Source organism: Mobula birostris, chromosome 14 (genome assembly GCF_030028105.1).
Source record: "Mobula birostris isolate sMobBir1 chromosome 14, sMobBir1.hap1, whole genome shotgun sequence".
NCBI classification, from domain to species: domain Eukaryota; kingdom Metazoa; phylum Chordata; class Chondrichthyes; order Myliobatiformes; family Myliobatidae; genus Mobula; species Mobula birostris.
This window is the reverse complement of record NC_092383.1, coordinates 21,745,486-21,764,446: the sequence shown is the minus strand read 5'-3', so window position 1 is coordinate 21,764,446 and position 18,961 is coordinate 21,745,486. Positions and strand designations below refer to the sequence as shown.

Here is an 18,961-nt window from a genome sequence, read left to right as displayed (position 1 = left end):
GAAGAGCTCTTGGCCAACCATCTTCCCATCTGAGAAGTAGTCATTTACATAAGTGATCTCTTTCCTTCACCCATGGGTCTCCATTCTCGTGACTAATCAGAAACGAACTTGCTGACATAATACAGGGGAAATAGCCGTCAGCACTCAGGGCATGTGGGACTCTGCTAGCAGTAAACTTCAGGAGAAGGGAACAGGGAAATTGTTCATTTCATTTTATTTACAGATAGTGTGCAGAAAAGGCCCTTCCAGCCTTTCAAACCTCACTGCCCAGCAACCCCCGACAACCTCCGATTTAACCCTAACCTAATCACGGGGCAGTTTACAGTGACCAATTAACCTACTGACTGGTATGTCTTGGAGGAAACCAGAGCACCTGGAGGGAACCCGAAGATTCCGTGGGGAGGACAGAGGATGCTGGGATTGAACCACAAACTCCAATGTCCTGAGCTGTAATAGCACCCCACTATCGGCCACGTTATTGTGGTATCGATCTATGACTGATTGTGAAAGGTTCCAGAGGACATATATTTTGGAACAGACTACTGTATTAAAGAAAAACCTAGCTACATATGAGGATAATAGTAGACCACTCAGCCCATCAAATTTGCACAAGCTTTTCTGCAAGACTTATCTGGCTCATCTGAGTCCTCTGCACTTTCCTGCAAATTTTTCAGTGATGTTCTTTTAATGTTAGAGAGAGACCACAACATTAGCTTATTTGCCCTCCTGGAAGTTGGCTTAAAGGACAGTGAACACTCTGCAAATTTTTCCAAACTTGTAGCCAGAAATGCACAACTCAGGCATTCAGTGTCAACTGCATGTCATTGAGATATATTTAGTCCTTGATTTATTTCAGTGCTGCTTTGGGTAAAAAAAAATCGAGTTGATTTGGGGAATTTGGTGTTCCAATGTGATGTGACGTAGCACATTCATCAGGCTCCAGCTGAGGGACGTCTGTGAGGACCTTGAGGAAATGGGTCTGAGTAATCATGTCCTGATCTTTAGTGGGTCTAGTGTCAGTATCTTGTTTAGGAGTCCTCAGTTGCCCAGTGTGTAACACTGTTGCTTCTGGTCCGCAAGCTTTAGATTCAAGTCCAACTCTGCTGCAGAACCAGAAGTTTGCTGTCCATAGATTGGCTGCTGTGGTTCCTGCCTCACTACAGTGATTGTACATAAACAGTAGTGGTAAAGGAACAATTTTAGGTTGTGGGGGGTGCTATATAAATGCACATATACATCTTCAAAAGCTAGCACCGATTCATGGTTTTATTCAGCCTGTGAGAAATGGAAAACTTCTGTCATTTTTGGGCAATGCCACACAGTTACTGAAGCTGCTACCTTGCAGCACCTGAGACCCCGGTTTAATATGAACCCAGGTGCCATTTACATGTTCTCTCTGTGACTAGCCAGGTTTCACCCACATCCAAACACGTGAGGCTTGGCAAGTTATTTGGTCACTGTAAATTTCCTCTCGTCTGTAGGTGAATGGTAAAGTATATGGGGGAAGGAGCTGAAGAGAATGTGGGGAGAATGAAAAATAAAATTAATCTAGGATTAAGGTAAGTGAGTGGTTGATGATCGGCACAGACTTGGTGGACCAGGTGGCCTGTTCTGTGCTGTATCAGTCTATACGGGGCGCCACAGTAGCGTAGTGGTTAGTCTGATGTTATTACAGTCTTTGGAGCTCGGAGTTCAATTCCAGTGGTGTCTTTAAGGAACGTGTATTCTCCCTGTGACCAGCTGGGTTTCCTGCTCCAGTATCCTCTCACAGTCCAGAGACATACAGGTTAGTAAGTTAATTGGTCATTGTAAATTGTGCTATGATTAAGCTAGGGTCAAATGGGTGGGTTGCTGGGCAGTGCTGTTCATTAGGCCCGAGGGCCTGTTCCATGCTCTATCTCTAAATAAATAAATCTGACTTTGAGGGGAATTATTGGTAAGTGTAGGTGAGGATTTGTTCTACACCAGTCTAAATTGTATTTTGATTAGGTGCCTTAACATGCGAAAGCTCACTTGATAACCACCTTCTTAAACTTCTCCTGCTTCATCTCCTCAGATCCTGACATCAAGTGGTGATGGAACCTGTGCGCTCTGGGACGTGGAGAGTGGGCAGCTGCTTCAGAGCTTCCATGGGCATGGTGCTGACGTCCTTTGCCTTGACCTGGCACCCTCTGAGACAGGTCATACATTTGTGTCCGGGGTGAGTGACAAGAACGAGGGACACAGTTTACACTCTTTGTGGATGTGTGTGGGTGGAACACAGTGTGATCATGTTGTGATTGATTGTGTGTGATTCTGCATCATAGTGAGTAATTGTACTTCTTTATTTTTCAAAGTGTTTTCTTTCTACAGGATTTTTTGTTTAGTTTTGATCCAGGAAAGTGCGTGCATAATTACGATAGTGGCACAGTAGCATTGCGGTTAGTGCTATGCCTTACAGCACCAGGTTCAATTCCCGCCGCAGTCTGTAAGGAGCTTGTACGTTCTTGTTGTGACCGCGTGGATTTCCTCCGGGTGCTCCTCCCCCCACCCCCAGGCATGCGATGTTGGAGCCGTAGTGTGGTGAAACTTGCAGGCTGCCCTCAACACAATCCTGATACTGTGTTGGTTATTGAAACAAAACAATTTAATTCACCGTGCAATTGCCTTAGACACAAAAACAGTCCATAGCTGGAGCTCCTAAGACTTTTGCACCATACTGTAGTAACTTTATGTATTGCTCTGTACTGCTGCCACAAAAAAAATCATGACGTGTGAGTGATGATAAACCTGATTCTGATATGGGTCTCTATTGTGAACTGAGAGTGGGAGAGGGGGAATTGTAGTTGGGCAAAGGGGAAGGGAGAGGGGAGGGAGTGGGAAGCACCAGAGAGACATTCTGATCAATAAGCCTATTGTTTGAAATCAAATGATTTTGCCTGGTGTCTCAGGACTGGGTCTGCACTTGTGCCACCACCTGTGCCTGGCACTCCTCTGCCAGGGGGCTGTTCCACAAACTTCCCGTGGAGCTCCACACTCGCCATTCCCAACATCCTTTGCTCTCGCCAGATCTTCGCTCTTTGCTCCACATCGACAAATACAGTATTGTGCAAAGATCTTGGGCACTCTAACTAAACACAAGACTGTTGCATAGTACTGTACATGTGACAACAAAAGCTATTCTTTAAGTGGTTATCCTTCATGGGCATATCCCTGATATTAGACCAAAACTGAACTCATTCTGATAATGTGTAGATATGAATAAATTCCCTGTGAATGTCTTCCAATCATGTCTGAATTTAAATTATATCATTCACGATCCAAGGAAGCTGTACTTGCCTACAAAAATTACAGATTCAATTCTCTATCCTTCACAAGTATGTATCAGCAGCAGAACATTAACAAATTGCAGACAAGAAAGCTTTTTATTTTTTTTTAACCTCTTCAAGCTACAATACTGCATTCAATGGAGCAGAAGTGGAGTGGAGGGCTTAGGGAAGGATTTTGTCTTTTCCTCAGCTGTAGGTGAAAGGAAGATCAATGTTTAGATTGAGCTATTTCACATTTATTTTCATTCCAAGTACCAAGAAATAAGAGAACACTACCATCTGGTGTGATAACCATCTAAAATCACCAAGTTTTAATTGAGGAAGATAATTGATTTCATTCACGGACTTGTATCTGCTAGACAGAACACAGTTGCTGTAATGTAACAAGGTGGCCATCATGGTAAGTGTTGCTGGAAGGTGAACTCACACAATGGTATGTCTAATTCAATCATTTTTCCCTTTGTGCCACTGAGAATTTCCCTAATTAGAGATGCTTTAATGACGTAGGCTCTTTGATTTAGTCGATACTCAAGAAGCACGACTAAATCATGTTGATTAATCTCGTTAATTAGATTGGTAGATATCCCTCGCTCTAAGTGTTCATCCCTTATGTTATCAGCACACAGTGGTTGTAGTTTGGGCCATCTACAAAATGCCTGGCAATCACTTACTTGGCCACTCCAGCAACTGCCCCCTTTGCCACCAGTAATGACAGGAAGATGAACATAACCTCGTATAAATTGCCTCCCCACCCCCGTGTCTCATACCATCTTGGTTTGAAAATATGTTCGTCGTTCTGCTTAGTTTAGAATTCCTAGACCTCACTCTCCAACAGCTCAGGGTGGAGGACCTTCACAAGAAGGTGTTGTTCAAGAAGGTGGCTGACTACTGCCTGCTTGAGGACAGTTAGGGGTGTGCCGCAAATTCAGTGATGAACTGAAATCTAAACATTCCCCTTTTTAATGAAATGAAAGGATTCACCGGTCACCAGAATAACAACCCCCATCAATTCAGCTCAGTGGAATCATTGTAAGGCAGGTTGAGAGGTGGGAAAATCTTTCCATCTCTTATGAAGCTAGCTCTTAAAATTCCAGTCAAAAACACTTTGTGTTGTTGCAAAAACAATGAGACTTGCTCACTCCCAATGGCTGATTCAGGTACTTTCCTACTTCTCAGTTTTCGTGTTGTTGGGAAAGTACCAATCAATGTCAGGTAATGTTAGTGCAATGGTGCAGCACCATTTGAGGGTTTGATCATTGGAACTCATTAATCTTCTGTGGCAAGGATGAAATTAGTATGTTGAAGAGGAGGAGCACTTTCTTCCCGTCCAGCATGAAACAGCTGAAAATTGATTACTCAAATGATAGAAGGTTAGGATTAATGCCATAACGGTAATATGAAGACTAGGAGGATTTATCGTACCTACAGCATTGTTGGAATACGAATTACATTACTGCAAGTAGTGACTTCAATCAGGACATCTAAAAGATAAATTAAACAACCACTTGATAGGAGAAAATGATCGGAGGCTCAGGAAGGGTAAACAGAGATGATGGGGGCAGTTGCAGAGAGGGCACTTGCGTTAACCTGAGTGTCTAAGTGCTATGACAACACAACTAAACTCTAAAGATGTAGTGCCTTGGCATCTTTTGTCAGGGTGTGATGTGTGACAAAGGACATCTGTGTTCAGATGTCGGGCTGGCAGATAATGAAGATTTGGGCTGGTGGCCCTGAGGGTAGCACCTTGTTGGCAGATTCTGGGATTGGAGACCAGTGCAGATGGATTGGTGAGACTGGAGTTTGAGGCCTAGTGTTCAGGCTCCCATCTTCAATGAGTGTGAGGCCGAGGCCTGGAATTCAGGCTCCTCATTTGCTCTCATGGGCAAGTTCTGGCATTGAAACTGAGGATTGAAGACCAGAAGTGGAGGCCTGCTGGCCATAATCCTGTGTCTGTGAATCCACTGGGGAAGTGGAAGGCAAAACGATTGCAAAACTGTGAGCCTGCTGGAGGCTGGAGGCTGGAGAGGGCCTTTCCTGGGGTTGGAGTCCTCTAGGTGCATGACGAATGGGTGAGAAGGAGGAACAGGGCTTGAAAAAACTTTGAGTTTAAGACCAGCGTGCAACAGCTCACTGGTAGTTCAAAAGGCAAGAAGTTTATCTAAAAACATTACTAATAACACCTTTTCTGAAGTAAATTGTGGTAAATTATCACCGCAAACAATGCAGAGGTGAGCGAAGGCGAAGCAAATTCAAGGGATAAACCGTGCTGGTACATTGCAGGATCAACGCAGATGGGGTGAGCCATTCAGAGAGGAGAAGTCGAGGCAGAGGAGTTTTGATGCCTGTACAACTGGCCCAGGAGTGAGGTTGAATCGCTCTGGGCACCGAGCCAATTTGATGAAATCGAGAGCGGCTTTGGGCTGGTCAGCAAAATCTAGGCCCAGAGCTAGTCGCAGCGTGGTCTAGTCTTGGAGGCTTTTTCTGGACGGTGTCCAGGTCCTAGTGCGAGGTATGGTACACTACTTGGAGAATTTAAATGCCGGCCCAAAGACAGGGTGTCGGGATCAGAGGTAAGAGCTGATCTCGCTCGCTCTCCTGTGATATTCACTCCTCTCTCCGTGGCACTGAGGCTGTGAAGGCCGCCCCAGTTGCTGTGCTCCATGCCTGCTAATATAATGAACTGATACCGAGGCATTGGGCCTTCTCTGCACATTGTGCGTTGGTCTTTATTTTTTGTTAATTGGTTTCTTTCATGTTTCTCACTTTGTGGCTGCCTGATACAAACAAATCACATGGTTGTATAATTCATTAAATTAGATTCAACTTCATTGTCATAATTTATAAATTCTTTGATAATAGATGTACTTCAAAACTGTCGTTTTAGCACTTGTTGTGTTTTGAATTGCTTCTACCACTGTAACTAGTAATGATTATTAATGATTACCAGCAGCAGCATAGCACAGTGGTCAGTGTAATGCTATTACGATATCAGTGACCCAGGTTCAATTTTGCCATTCTCTATAAGGAGTTTCGGTTTCCTCCCACATTCCAAAAGACGTACAAATTAGTAGGCTAATTGGCCACGTGGGCATAATTGGGCAGGGCACTCTCTTTGGGCTGGAAGAACTTGTTACCATGCTGCTTTTCTAAATTAAAAAAAAAACTTCTGGTTTCCCTTTGGATAAATAAAGAAAGGCTCACCTCATCTTTCATCGTCACCACGTAGGGTGGAGCTTCAGGTCCTAACCACAGGAAGGTCCGTTTTCTGTGTCACACCACTTCCTGTTCTGCACTTTCATTAAACATTGAAAGCAATTATTTGATTTGATAATTGTGCCGTGCCCCACCACTGATTTTTACTACGTCCACTTCTGGAGGTTTATCCACAAGTTTGAAAACCCAGGACAAACGAGCCTAGAAATTGAATGAAATGATGATGGTTTTCCACTTGGGCCTGAAATAAAATTAAGTTTGCAGTAGAATCATCTCATTGTATCGGGGGACCTTTATTTTGTGGCAAAATTCCTTCTGGAGAAGGTGGTGGTGGGCATCCATCTTGGACAGTGGCAGTCCTGTTTGAACACAATGATTTGATATAACTGTGTGCTTGCTGTGATGTTTAAGAGGGCAGTTAGGAGTCAGCCATATTCCTGTAATTCTGGAGTCACATCTCAGCCAGACCAGACCAGATCAAAGCAGCTGCGCAGGTTGACTCTGTGGTTAAGAAGGCATATGGTGTATTGGCCTTCATCAATCGTAGAATTGAATTTAGGAGCCAAGAGGTAATGTTGCAGCTATATAGGACCCTGGTCAGACCCCTCTTGGAGTACTGTGCACAATTCTGGTTGCCTCACTACAGGAAGGATGTGGAAACCATAGAAAGGGTGCAGAGGAGACTTACAAGGATGTTGCCTGGATTGGGGAGCATGCCTTATGAGAATAGGTTGAGTGAACTTGGCCTTTTCTCCTCGGAGCGACGGAGGATGAGAGGTAACCTGATAGAGGTGTATAAGATGATGAGAGGCATTGATGGTGTGGATAGTCAGAAGCTTTTTCCCAGGGCTGAAATGGCTGCCACAAGAGGGCACAGGTTTAAGGAGCTTGGGAGTAGGTACAGAGGAGATGTAAGAGGTACGTTTTTTACGCAGAGAGCGGTGAGTGCGTGGAATGGGCTGCCGGCAACGGTGGTGGGGGCAGATACCATAGGGTCTTTTAAGAGACTTTTGGATAGGTACATGGAGCTTAGAAAAATAGAGGGCTATGGATAACCCTAGTAATTTCTAAGGTAGGGACATGTTCAGCACAACTTTGTGGGCCAAAGAGCCTGTATTGTACTGTAGATTTTCTATGTTTCTATGTTTCAATCAAATGGGGCTTAATGTTTATCATTACTGCGGTAACGATTGACACTCTAACAGTGCAAAGCTAGCATGTTGATTGGGTGCTGTAACATTTAGGTCACTGTGTCTGTTGACAGGAAGAGTGAGAAATGTTTAATGACAATAAGAAAAATACTTATGCAGCTGTGATTCAGAGGTGCACATGGTAATTTAAAGGTCCTACATAATCTGCTACTGTCTGGTGCTTTCATCAGCTGTCTTCTGAATGTGCTGGCTCTCAGTTTAAGGTATCTGTTCTCAGCCCAGTGGTTGTGTTAGTCAAACCTCAAGTGGGAACTTGAGATGTGCTGAGTAAATCAGGAGGAATTTTGCCAGCAAGGTAAAGACAACAAATAGTTCATATTCAATGGCAAGAAAGTCCAGTATGCAATGTCACGTTAACAGTGTACAACGTTACATTTATTATATACAATATTACATTTACAGTATACAATATTATGTTAGTAGTATACAATGTTACATTAATAGTGTACAATGTTACATTAACAGTATACAATGTTACATTAACAATATACAATGTTATATTAAGAGTATACAATGTTACATTAACAGTATACAAAGTTACATTAAGAGAATACAAATTATATTAACAGTATACAATGTTATGTTTACAGTATACTAGTTCCATTTCAATGGGAAGATGGTCGAATGTTACATCAACAGTATACAATGTGCAGATCTCACCCATTATAAAATCAGGCATTATTGTCTCTTTTAGCTTAGTCTCTTTTCAGCAAAGAAATATAATAGTCCAAGAATGTGGTGGCTTAATAAACAGAACTTAACCTTGTGTTGCTTTGAAAAGCTGAGCTGATCCTAAGAAAACTTGTATTAGTGACTTATTGGCTATTTGGATTCTTGTTTTTTGGCACATTTTGGATGTAGTTAAAAGTAAATTAAGTTCACTTTTATGCAATTCAGTTTCTTATTTGATTTTTGTTCCCATTCACTTGCAGGGTTGCGATAAGAAAGCAATGGTTTGGGATATGCGTTCTGGCCAGTGTATCCAGTCCTTTGAGACGCACGAGTCTGACATCAATAGCGTTAGGTTAGTAGACTATTATTTATCTACAAAACCCATCTTTCAGGCTTGAACTCATACAATTGTTTTTAAGTAAAGTTCATCACAAGTTATAAGAAACTGCATCAATCACATATTCCAGTCAAAGAAAACTTCAAGTGACTTCACTACAGATTGCAGATGTCATAAAATTAGCAGGTGTTGTTGATACTGAAGAAGGTTATCAATAGTGTTGGGATAACTGATCTTGATCAGTTAGGGAAGTGGGCCAAAGAGTGGCAGATGGATTTTAATACAAATAAATGTGAGGTGATGCATTTGAAAGTCAAACCAGCATAGGGCTTATTCCATGTATGGTTGGCCACCAGGAAGTATAATGCAACAGAGATCCGTAGGAGTAATAATGTTTAGTAACAACCTCTAGAGAGCCTGATTTATAGGGAGAGGTTGGCCAGGTTAAGTCTTTGTTCCTTGGAACGTAGGAGAATAAAGGGTGTTTTGAAAATTTTGAGTGGCATGGATAAGGTGGATATAAAACAGCCTTTTCCCAACGGTAGATGAGTCTGAAACTTGGGAGGAGGGTCAAAGGTTTAGGGAAAGATATAAAAGGCATCATGGGGCCAATTTTTCCTGCAGAGGGAGGTGAGTATGTGGAACGAGCTGCCAGAGGAAGTGGTTGAGGCAGGTACAAGAAATTGGGACTCATAGGGTGGACAATGTGATTGCATGGACCATTTGGGCCGAATGGCCTGAATCTTTGCTGTATTGCTCAATGTCATAGAAGAAATAATTATTCAATCCCATTTTTTTTTTGTTATACCATCAAAGCAAATATTTTATGGCTACGCTATACAGGACAAGTGTTATACTGGTCTTTTGCAAACATGATACTGAAGCGCTTTCTCTCACAACAGGTATTTCCCAAGTGGCGATGCCTTTGCCTCTGGTTCAGATGATGCTACAGTAAGTCTGACTTAATCACAACTAGCACAATGAAGCTCTGATAATGTTTATTTTTGGTTTTGGGTTATTACTCTCACATGTAACAAGATGCAGTCAGAAGATTGTCTTGCGTACCTTTTATTCGGATCAAATTACACAGTGCACTGAACTAGAATAAGGTAAAGTAATAACAATCCAGAATAAAGTGTAAAAGCGACTGAAAGAATACAGTGCAGATGAACAACAAAGTGCAAGATCACCATGAGGTGGATTGTAAGGCCAAGAGTCTATCTTTTTGTACATGAGGTTCATTTAGGAGTCTTGGGTGGGATAGTCTTGTCCTTGAGCCTGGTGGTATGTGGCTTTAGGCTTTCGTATAGAATTGTGCAGCAGTCTATGGCACATATATGTATATAGCTAGGGTGCTTAGGACTTTTGCACAGTACTGCATATTGGTTAAAATAGGAAAGTGGTTGGGAAACAGAAATCAGGGTAGTTAACTCAGTAGTATTAGTTCTATTTGGTAACCGGACGAGATAATATACAATACTGTGCAAAAGTCTTAGGCACACTAGCTCTGTTTCCAGTGTGTGTCGAAGACATTTGCACAGTACAGTATCTTCTGCCTGATGGGAAAGGCAAGATGAGAGAATGGCTGGAGTGGGCGAAGTGGTGCCTTTGATTACGCTGGCTGCTTTAGTGAGGCAGCGAGTAGTATAGACAGAGTCCATAGAAGGTAGGCTGGTTCCTATGACGTGATCCGCAACTCGGCAGCTTCTTGCAGTCGCATGCAGAGCAGTTGCTATACCGAGCCATTATGCATCCAGACAGAATGCTTTCTGTGGTGTTTCAATAAAATTTATTAAGGGTTGAAGAGTTGACATGACAAATTTCATTAGCCTCCTGAGGAGGCAGAGGCTTTCTTGGCTGTGACATCAGACAGGGCTGAATCAGGACAGGGTAATGGAGATGTTCACATCTAGGAACTAGAAGATCCTTGGATCCTGAATCCTGCACACTCAGGACTGTGGTGGTACTGGACCAGTAGATTTTGCACCCTGTTCACTGTTAATCCTGTTAGTATCCAACCTGTTGTTAATTGGTTTTTTTCCAAATGTTTCAGTGTAGTACAATAATATTTCAGTGGAACAGGTGAGTTGAAGCAGAGTGAAGAAAACAAAATACAGTGAGTTTGAAAGGAGCTTGGGAAAGCTGCTCTGTTGGGTTTACAGGGAATGTGGGAAACGGCGCTAAAGTGTTTCAATGGAGTATGGGAATGGTATTTAAAAGGACTGTGGAAATAAAGCAGCAATAATTTTAAAAGAAGCATGGGAATGGGATCCCAGTTTAAAGGGAATGCTGTAAATATAATCCAATGAGTCACTTATTAAGACCTTAGGATTTCCAATCAATTTGAGTTTTGCTATACATTGCTTGATTTGTACATTATCCAGAACAAACCTACCAAATATTGAAAATGTAGAGTGGTCCTGGAGAGGATGTTTTCAAAAGTGGAGAAGTCTAGGACCAAAGGGCATAGCCTTAGAATAGAGGGCCATCCCTTTAGAACAAAGATGAGGAATTTCCTGAGCAAGAGGATGGTCAATCTGTAAAATTCATTGCCACAGATTGCAGTGGGTGTTTAATCATGGGTTATATTTAAAGCAGAGGTTGGTAGGTTTCTGGTTCGTAATGGTGTCAGAGGTTACAGGGAGAAGGCAGAAGAATGGGATTAAGAGGGAAAATAAATCAGCTTTGACCAAATTGCAGAGCAGACTCAATGGGTTGAATGAACTAGTTCTATTCCAATGTCTAATGTTTATTGTCCCAGCAAAATTGATTTGATCAGTAACGTAATATAGGTTTCTCTGATTCTTTCTGAGAAGTCTCAACAGTCACAATATAAGGCTTATGTTGTTTTTTTCTTGATGTCTTTGAACCAGCACGATAACAAGTGGGTGGTTCTTGCTTGCTGTTCTCAGGCAGTCTTCCACATCGGTACTTCTAAATAAACCTTCTTGAGGCAGTGTTTGTCCAAAATAAGAATCCAAAGGAGCTTTATGGTTCCCTAGGGAAAAAGCTGTTTCTCAAGCTTAACAACGTGGAATATTGTTGTCTCCCTGATAGGAGATCATGGACTTAATTCATATTTGGGGAGTTGAGGATATTGTCCCAATTGATGCCACCAGTGCAATACCAAGGGGGTACTATGGGGTCACTGGTGCTGTTTTTTTTTAATGTATGGTTAAATAAAAGCCCTACATGCCATGCCAATGGATGTAAAAAGACCCATGCAAAAAGAATGGTTGGTATTAGCGGTCTTACTAACATTTGGCCCACAATTAATCATCTTCACACTGTTGCTTGTAGGAGCTTGCTCTGCCAAAGCTGACTGCTCTTCCCACTGGATTAAAACACAAGGGAATTTCAAAAGTAGTTTAATTGCCATAAATTGAAACACTGAGGCCTTTAACTAGGTGTTTTTTAATGCACCTTTGCTCCATTCACCACAATAGGCAGGATTTCCCAGTGAACACCCCTTTAGTTCTACTTCCCATTCCCATTCCAACATGCCAGTCCATGGCCTCCTCTACTGCCATGATGAGGCCACTCTCAGGTTGGAGGAGCAATATTTCATTTTCTGTCTAGGTAGCCTCAAACCTTACAGCATAAACACTGATTTCCCTAACTTATCTTTTCTTCTTCCCCCCCCCCCCTTTTCTATTCTCCATTCTGGCTCCACTGTTATCCCTTCCCTTCTCTTCACCTGCCCATCACCTCCCTCTGATGATCCTCCTCCTTCCCCTTATCCCATGGTCTATTCTCCTCTCCTGTCGGATTTCTTTTTTTTCAGTCCTTTACCTTTTCCACCCATCACCTCCCAGCTTCTCACTTCATCCCCCCTCGCCCACCGACCCATCTGCACCTCACCTGGCTTAATTTATCAGCTGCCATCTTGTACTCCTTCCCCTCCTCCCACCTTCTTATTCAGGCTCCTTTCCCCTTCCTTTCAAGTCCTGATGAGGTGCCTCAGCCCAAAATGTCGACTGTTTATTCCCTTCCGTAGATGTTGCCCGACCTGTTGAGTTCCTCCATCATTTTGTGCATGTTGCCCCTGTTTAGTGCATCTGTTTTCCTTCTTGCACCCTGGAGGGTTTGTCAGAAAGCTTTCACTTGCACTAAGTTAGTAACCTTATTTTAAGAGGCATTAACATATATTGGAGTCTGACAGATTAGGCAATCTTCTCTTAGCATTTTGTCTTTCTTAGGTGGAAAATATGATGAAATAGGACGTGCTGCCTATAGTGTATTTATGGTGCTTGAAGGCAGGATTGGACAACTCCTTATACTCCTCATGTTGAAATCACTGTTGCAATAGAGTAAAGACATCAGACAGTGATAATGGTCAGGAGACCTGTTCCTGTAAAGTTGGACATTATACCTGGAAAAAACGTGCCACTGCTCTTCCACTGAGTATCCTGGGATACTTTATGTCCATCTGAAAAAGTCAGTCAAAGTTTTATCTGAAGAATCGTGCTGTAGTCTCTCAGTGCTCCACAGGAACGTCGGCCTGGATTTGTAAGCTCAAGTCTTTGAATTGGAATCTTATGACTCAGAAATAAAAATTACACAGCTAATAAAAGTTGAGCAATATTGCTTATTTTAGTTGGAATTTTACAGAACTGCATGGGTTTATTTTAATTTAAAATTTGAGGTTCCCTTTTATTGCGTGGGTTAGGCCCCAACAGGAAATCAAAACCTATAGGATTCACTATTTGCTGCCTTTTAGTTTTCTGTGAAAAGCACTGGAAAGAACCTCTTGTATGTTACTTTCTTCATTTGATGGATCTGGTTAGACTAACCTAGGTGTATCGGGTTATTAGTAAGAAAAATGGAGCTGTAAAGGAATGACAGTAAATCAAAAAGGAATACCCTGCTCAGAACTCACATCATGTTCAGGTTTTGCAAATTGCCAGTGCAAGTCAAGTTAACCGAGATAATGATGTGAAGGTTGATTGAACCAACAAAAGCTGCCCTGAACCATGCTGATCTGTTTTCAGTGGTTCTTGGACTGAAGAACATCAGCATGGGCCGTGGTGAAGAAAGGATCTTCATTCAGTCCACATCAAGCTCAAAGGATCATCTGTTCCATCACCAATTGGTCCAAACAAAAATACCCACCTGTTGGATCATGGTGGTGGTGGGACTGATGGGGAGGAGTGGAGTGGGGTCTGCTGGATGTCAATATCAGTGAAGTTCTATCAGCAGCTTCAATTTCTACCAAGTGTTAGCTCGATATCGCAGGGCATTTTATCTGTGAGTGGAAGAAGTGCAATGGGGAAATGGGAAATTTTGAGAAGGTGACAGATCAGATGCAGAGCAAAGATAAAGAGATTTATAGAAGGTTGAATATTGCCAAAGTGCTAGGATATGAATGTTAAGGAAAAAGGTCTTCACCCATTTGGAGATGTACAGGGGTGGGGGGAATGAATGTCAGGTGGGTTATAGAGACTAATCATGGAGATTAGAAGATGAGGTTGAAACTTGCAGATTTAGTGCATTAGGACGCAGGATCTGGGTGGTACATTGGATAGGCTGGATTGTATCAAGTCCAGCTTGAGAGGAGATGGGGAAAGAAGGACGACCTTGCCAGAAACAGCTAGAACAATACATCTGTTCAGAATTAGACTGCCTTAAATGAAACTCCTTTGACTCCTTTGATGTTGACCAATCTGAAATGATCCAAGAATTCCTATTGTTTTCAAAAGCAAATTTCATATTCATGATTTAAGTAAGATTATTGCCTTTTTGCAGTGTCGCTTGTATGATCTCCGTGCTGACAGAGAAGTTGCTATATACTCAAAGGACAGCATCATCTTTGGTGCCTCCAGTGTGGACTTCTCCCTTAGTGGTGAGTATTTGTTAAAACAGAAATTGTATAACCATCACACACAAAATGCTGGTGGAACGCAGCAGGCCAGGCAGCATCTATAGGAAGAAGTACAGTCGACGTTTCGGGCCGAAACCCTTCATCAGGACTAACCGAAAGAAGAGATAGTAAGAGATTTGAAAGTGGGAGGGGGAGGGGGAGATCCGAAGTGATAGGAGAAGACAGGAGGGGGAAGGATGAAGCCAAGAGCTGGACAGGTGATTGGCAAAAGGGATACAGAGCTGGAGAAGTGGGAGGATCATGGGACAGGAGGCCTAGGGAGAAAGAAGGGGGGAGGGGAGCACCAGAGGAAGATGGAGAGCAGGCAAGGAGTGATTGTGAGAGGGACAGAGAGAGAGAGAAAAAAAGAGAGGAATAATAAATAAATAAGGGATGGGGTAAGAAGGGGAGGGGGCAGTAACGGAAGTTAGAGAAATCAATGTTGAAGGAGAGAAAGCAGGATCTCCCAGTGGCTACACATTTTAATTCCACGTCCCATTCTCATTCTGATATGTCTCCTCTACTGTCAAGATGAAGCCACACTCAGTTTGGAGGAACAGCACCTTATATTCCATCTGGGTAGCCTCCAACCTGATGGCATGAACATTGATTTCTCTAACTTCCCTTAATGCCCCTCCTCCCCTTCTTACCCCATCTCCACCTACCTCTGGGCTCCCCTCCCCCTTTTTTTCTCCCTAGGCCTCCTGTCCCATGACCCTCCCCCTTCTCCAGCCTTGTATCCCTTTTGCCAATCAACTTTCCAGCTCTTGGCTCCATCCCTCCACCTCCTGACTTCTCCTATCATTTCGGATCTCCCCCTCCCCCTTCCACTTTCAAATCTCTTACCATCTCTTCCTTCAGTTAGTCCTGACGAAGGGTCTCGGCCCGAAACATTGACTGTACCTCTTCCTATAGATGCTGCCTGGCCTGCTGCGTTCACCAGCGTTTTGTGTGTGTTGCTTGAATTTCCAGCATCTGCAGATTTCCTTGTAATTGTATAAGCATGTACAGTCAACGCCCACATTACAGCAACTCGACTAATGGAAATTCCCCCTCATGGATTTCATAAAAGACTTCCACAAAATTTCACTCTTATGAAAGTTATGTGAAAAGAAGGAAAAGTAAGCACAGAATTTATTATTTTTCAACTCACGTTGCTCGATGCAGAAACAGATGATGCTGCTTCGGAAAATTGTGATATGCAATATTTTCTGTGAACAACCCCAAACCCCACCTTAAGAGGGAATTCCCACACTAAGAAGAGATCGTAAATCTCAACTTGTTCAGTGTTTCAACCTTTGTGTGTTACATTGATTTATTTATTTACTGAGACACAGCACAGAGCAGTCCCTTCAGTCCCTTTGAGCCGCGCCACCCAGCAATCCCCTGATTTTGATCCCAGCCTAATCACGGGAAAATTTACAATGACCAATTAACCTACCAACCAGTACATCTTTGCACTGTGGGAGGAAACCGGAGCACCCGGAGGAAACCCATGTGGCCATGAGGAGAGCGTACAAACTCCTTATAGACAGCAGCAGGGATGAAGTCTTGTGCTAACCATTATGCTGCTGTGCCACACCATGGTAATCACATTTCTTTGCAGATGCTACTTACCTATTGCCCGTTATGATGTTCAAGTTTACGGCAGCAGTGAAGGTCCTCCATCTCGGTATGTAGGGAAGGATACTTCATTGCTGTCTTCGTAACAACTGTTTTCTCGCTCAGTTACGATTGTTATCCCTGAGCTGAACCTCCGAACCTGGAGGACCGGAGGATCACTCTTAGTCTGCCCTTTACCCTTTGAACTGTTTGGCATGGTTGACCCTACCAAGAGCCAAAGCACAAGGCCCTGACTCCAGTCAATACAGTCCTCTGGGTCATTGAGGCAAGCAAGCCTCCAAAACACAACAAGGTTGTGGTCCTCTTGGACGAATCCATCACTATGGCCATTCCCAGTTGTTCAGCTGTTTCGGGCCCTCTCACTGTGAGGTAGAAGTGGGTGAGGTGTACACTTGCTTTTCATTGTTTGTGTTATTTCAACACACTTCCTTCATTTGTCAATATTCACAGAGCATAAGAAAACAAAGCAAAATCCAAGTAAAGTTATCATCAAAGTTGTATATGTTACCACATCTTACCTTTTCATTTTCATGCAGGCAGTTACAGGGAAAAAATAGTCATAGTCATAGTCATGGTCATACTTTTTTGATCCCGAGGGAAATTGGGTTTCGTTACAGTTGCACCAACCAAGAATAGAGTATAAATATAGCAATATAAAACCATAAATAATGAAATAATAATATGTAAATTATGCTAGGAAATAAGTCCAGGACCAGCCTATTGGCTCAGGGTGTCTGACCCTCCAAGGGAGGAGTTGTAAAGTTTGATGGCCACAGGCAGGAATGACCTCCTATGACACTGTGTGTTGCATCTCTGGCTGAATGTACTCCTGTTCCCAACCAGAACATTATGTCGTGGATGGGAGACATTGTCCAAGATGGCATGCAACTTGGACAGCATCCTCTTTTCACACACCACCGTCAGAGAGTCCAGTTCCATCCCCACAACATCACTGGCCTTACGAATGAGTTTGTTGATTCTCTTGGTGTCTGCTATCCTCAGCCTGCTGCCCCAGCACACAACAGTAGACATGATAGCACTGGCCACCACGGGTTCGTAGAACATCCTCAGCATTGTCTGACAGATGTTAAAGGACCTCAGTCTCCTCAGGAAATAGAGACGGCTCTGACCCTTCTTGTAGACAGCCTTAGTGTTCTTTGACCAGTCCAGTTTATTGTCAATTCGTATCCCCAGATATTTGTAATCCTCCACCATGTCCACACTGACCCCCTGGATGGAAACAGGGGTCATCGGTGCCTTAGCCCTCCTCAGGTCCACCACCAGCTCCTTAGTCTTTTTCACATTAAGCTGCAGATAATTCTGCTCACACCATGTGACAAAGTTTCCTACCGTGGCCCTGTACTCAGCCTCATCTCCCTTGCTGATGCATCCAACTATGGCAGAGTCATCAGAAAACTTCTGAAGATGACAAGACTCTGTGCAGTAGTTGAAGTCCGAGGTGTAAATGGTGAAAAGAAAAAGAGACAAGACAGTCCCTGTGGAGCCCCAGTGCTGCTGATCACTCTGTCGGACACACAGTGTTGCAAGCACACGTACTGTGGTCTGCCAGTCAGGTAATCAAGAATCCATGATACCAGGAAAGCATCCACCTGCATCGCTGTCAGCTTCTCCCCCAGCAGAGCAGGGCGGATGGTGTTGAACGCACTGGAGAAGTCAAAAAACATGACCCTCACAGTGCTCGCTGGCTTGACAACTCCTAGTCGGGGCTGGTAGGCGAAGTGGAGGGGATCTAATTGTGGCTTAACCATAGGCCGGAGCAGCTCCAGAACAAGTCTTTCCAGGGTCTTCATGATGTGGGAGGTCAATGCCACCGGTCTGTAGTCAAATACAGCCAATATAGCTCTCCGGGTCATTGAGACACATAAGACTCCAAACCCTACGACAAGGTTGTGGTCCTCTTGGAAGTTTACGGATACTAATGTGAGTTATTTCTAATCTATGTTAGTATCTGCAAAGATATGTGATTAATGGCAAAGGCTGGTGCTTTCAATGCCATTTGGCAGTAGGAACAGGTCAACAGCTGATCCAGTGTTTGTCTTTGTACCGCTCCTGAGAAATCAAATATAAAATACACAAGTGAGAAAGGTAGGCATTGAACAAAGAAAATAATTCAAATAACATCCTTGGTGCCAGATTTCTATACAAGGCTTCCAAGGTTAATGAATTCTCGGTCAAAGCTGTTAAGAGTGACTTGCTAATGAAAATTAGCAGAGCAACCTCAAAGTTAATGCTTTGTTTACAGTTGTTTCTTGTCTGATGGAGTTCAGTCCGGAATTTGGGTGCTGTCTGTGTGGAGTTCACATACTCTCACTGTGACCCTGCAGATTTCCCCTGGGTGCTTCAGTTTGCTCCCATTTCCCGAGGACCTGTAGGTGGATAGATTAACTGACCATGGTATATTCCAGTGAGACAGAAAATGGAGGAAGCTGGTGAGACAGTGAGGATTAGATTAGATTAGATTATGCAGTCCTCTTTTACTGTCATTTAGTAATGCATGCATTAAGAAATGATACAATATTTCTGCAGAATGATATCACAGAAACACATGACAGACCGACTGAAAAACTGACAAAAACCACATAATTATAACGTATGGTTACAACAGTGCAAAGCAATTTGATAAAGAACAGATCATGGGCATGATAAAAAGTCTCAAAGTCTCCCGAAAGTCCCATCATCTCACGCAGACGGTGAACCTCCAGTGCCGCAAACTTGT

General features: G+C 43.1%; 1 protein-coding gene across 2 annotated transcripts in view; it reads left to right on the top strand.

The window, feature by feature from the left end:
- Positions 1 to 18,961, top strand: part of gnb5b (guanine nucleotide binding protein (G protein), beta 5b) — a 77,839-nt gene that overhangs the window by 49,958 nt on the left and 8,920 nt on the right. For both annotated transcript variants that reach the window (XM_072278212.1, XM_072278211.1), the window contains 4 exons: positions 2,057 to 2,200; positions 8,665 to 8,756; positions 9,644 to 9,692; positions 14,487 to 14,583. In XM_072278212.1, the coding sequence (XP_072134313.1) occupies positions 2,057 to 2,200; positions 8,665 to 8,756; positions 9,644 to 9,692; positions 14,487 to 14,583 (382 nt within the window). The remainder of the gene's footprint in view (positions 1 to 2,056; positions 2,201 to 8,664; positions 8,757 to 9,643; positions 9,693 to 14,486; positions 14,584 to 18,961) is intronic.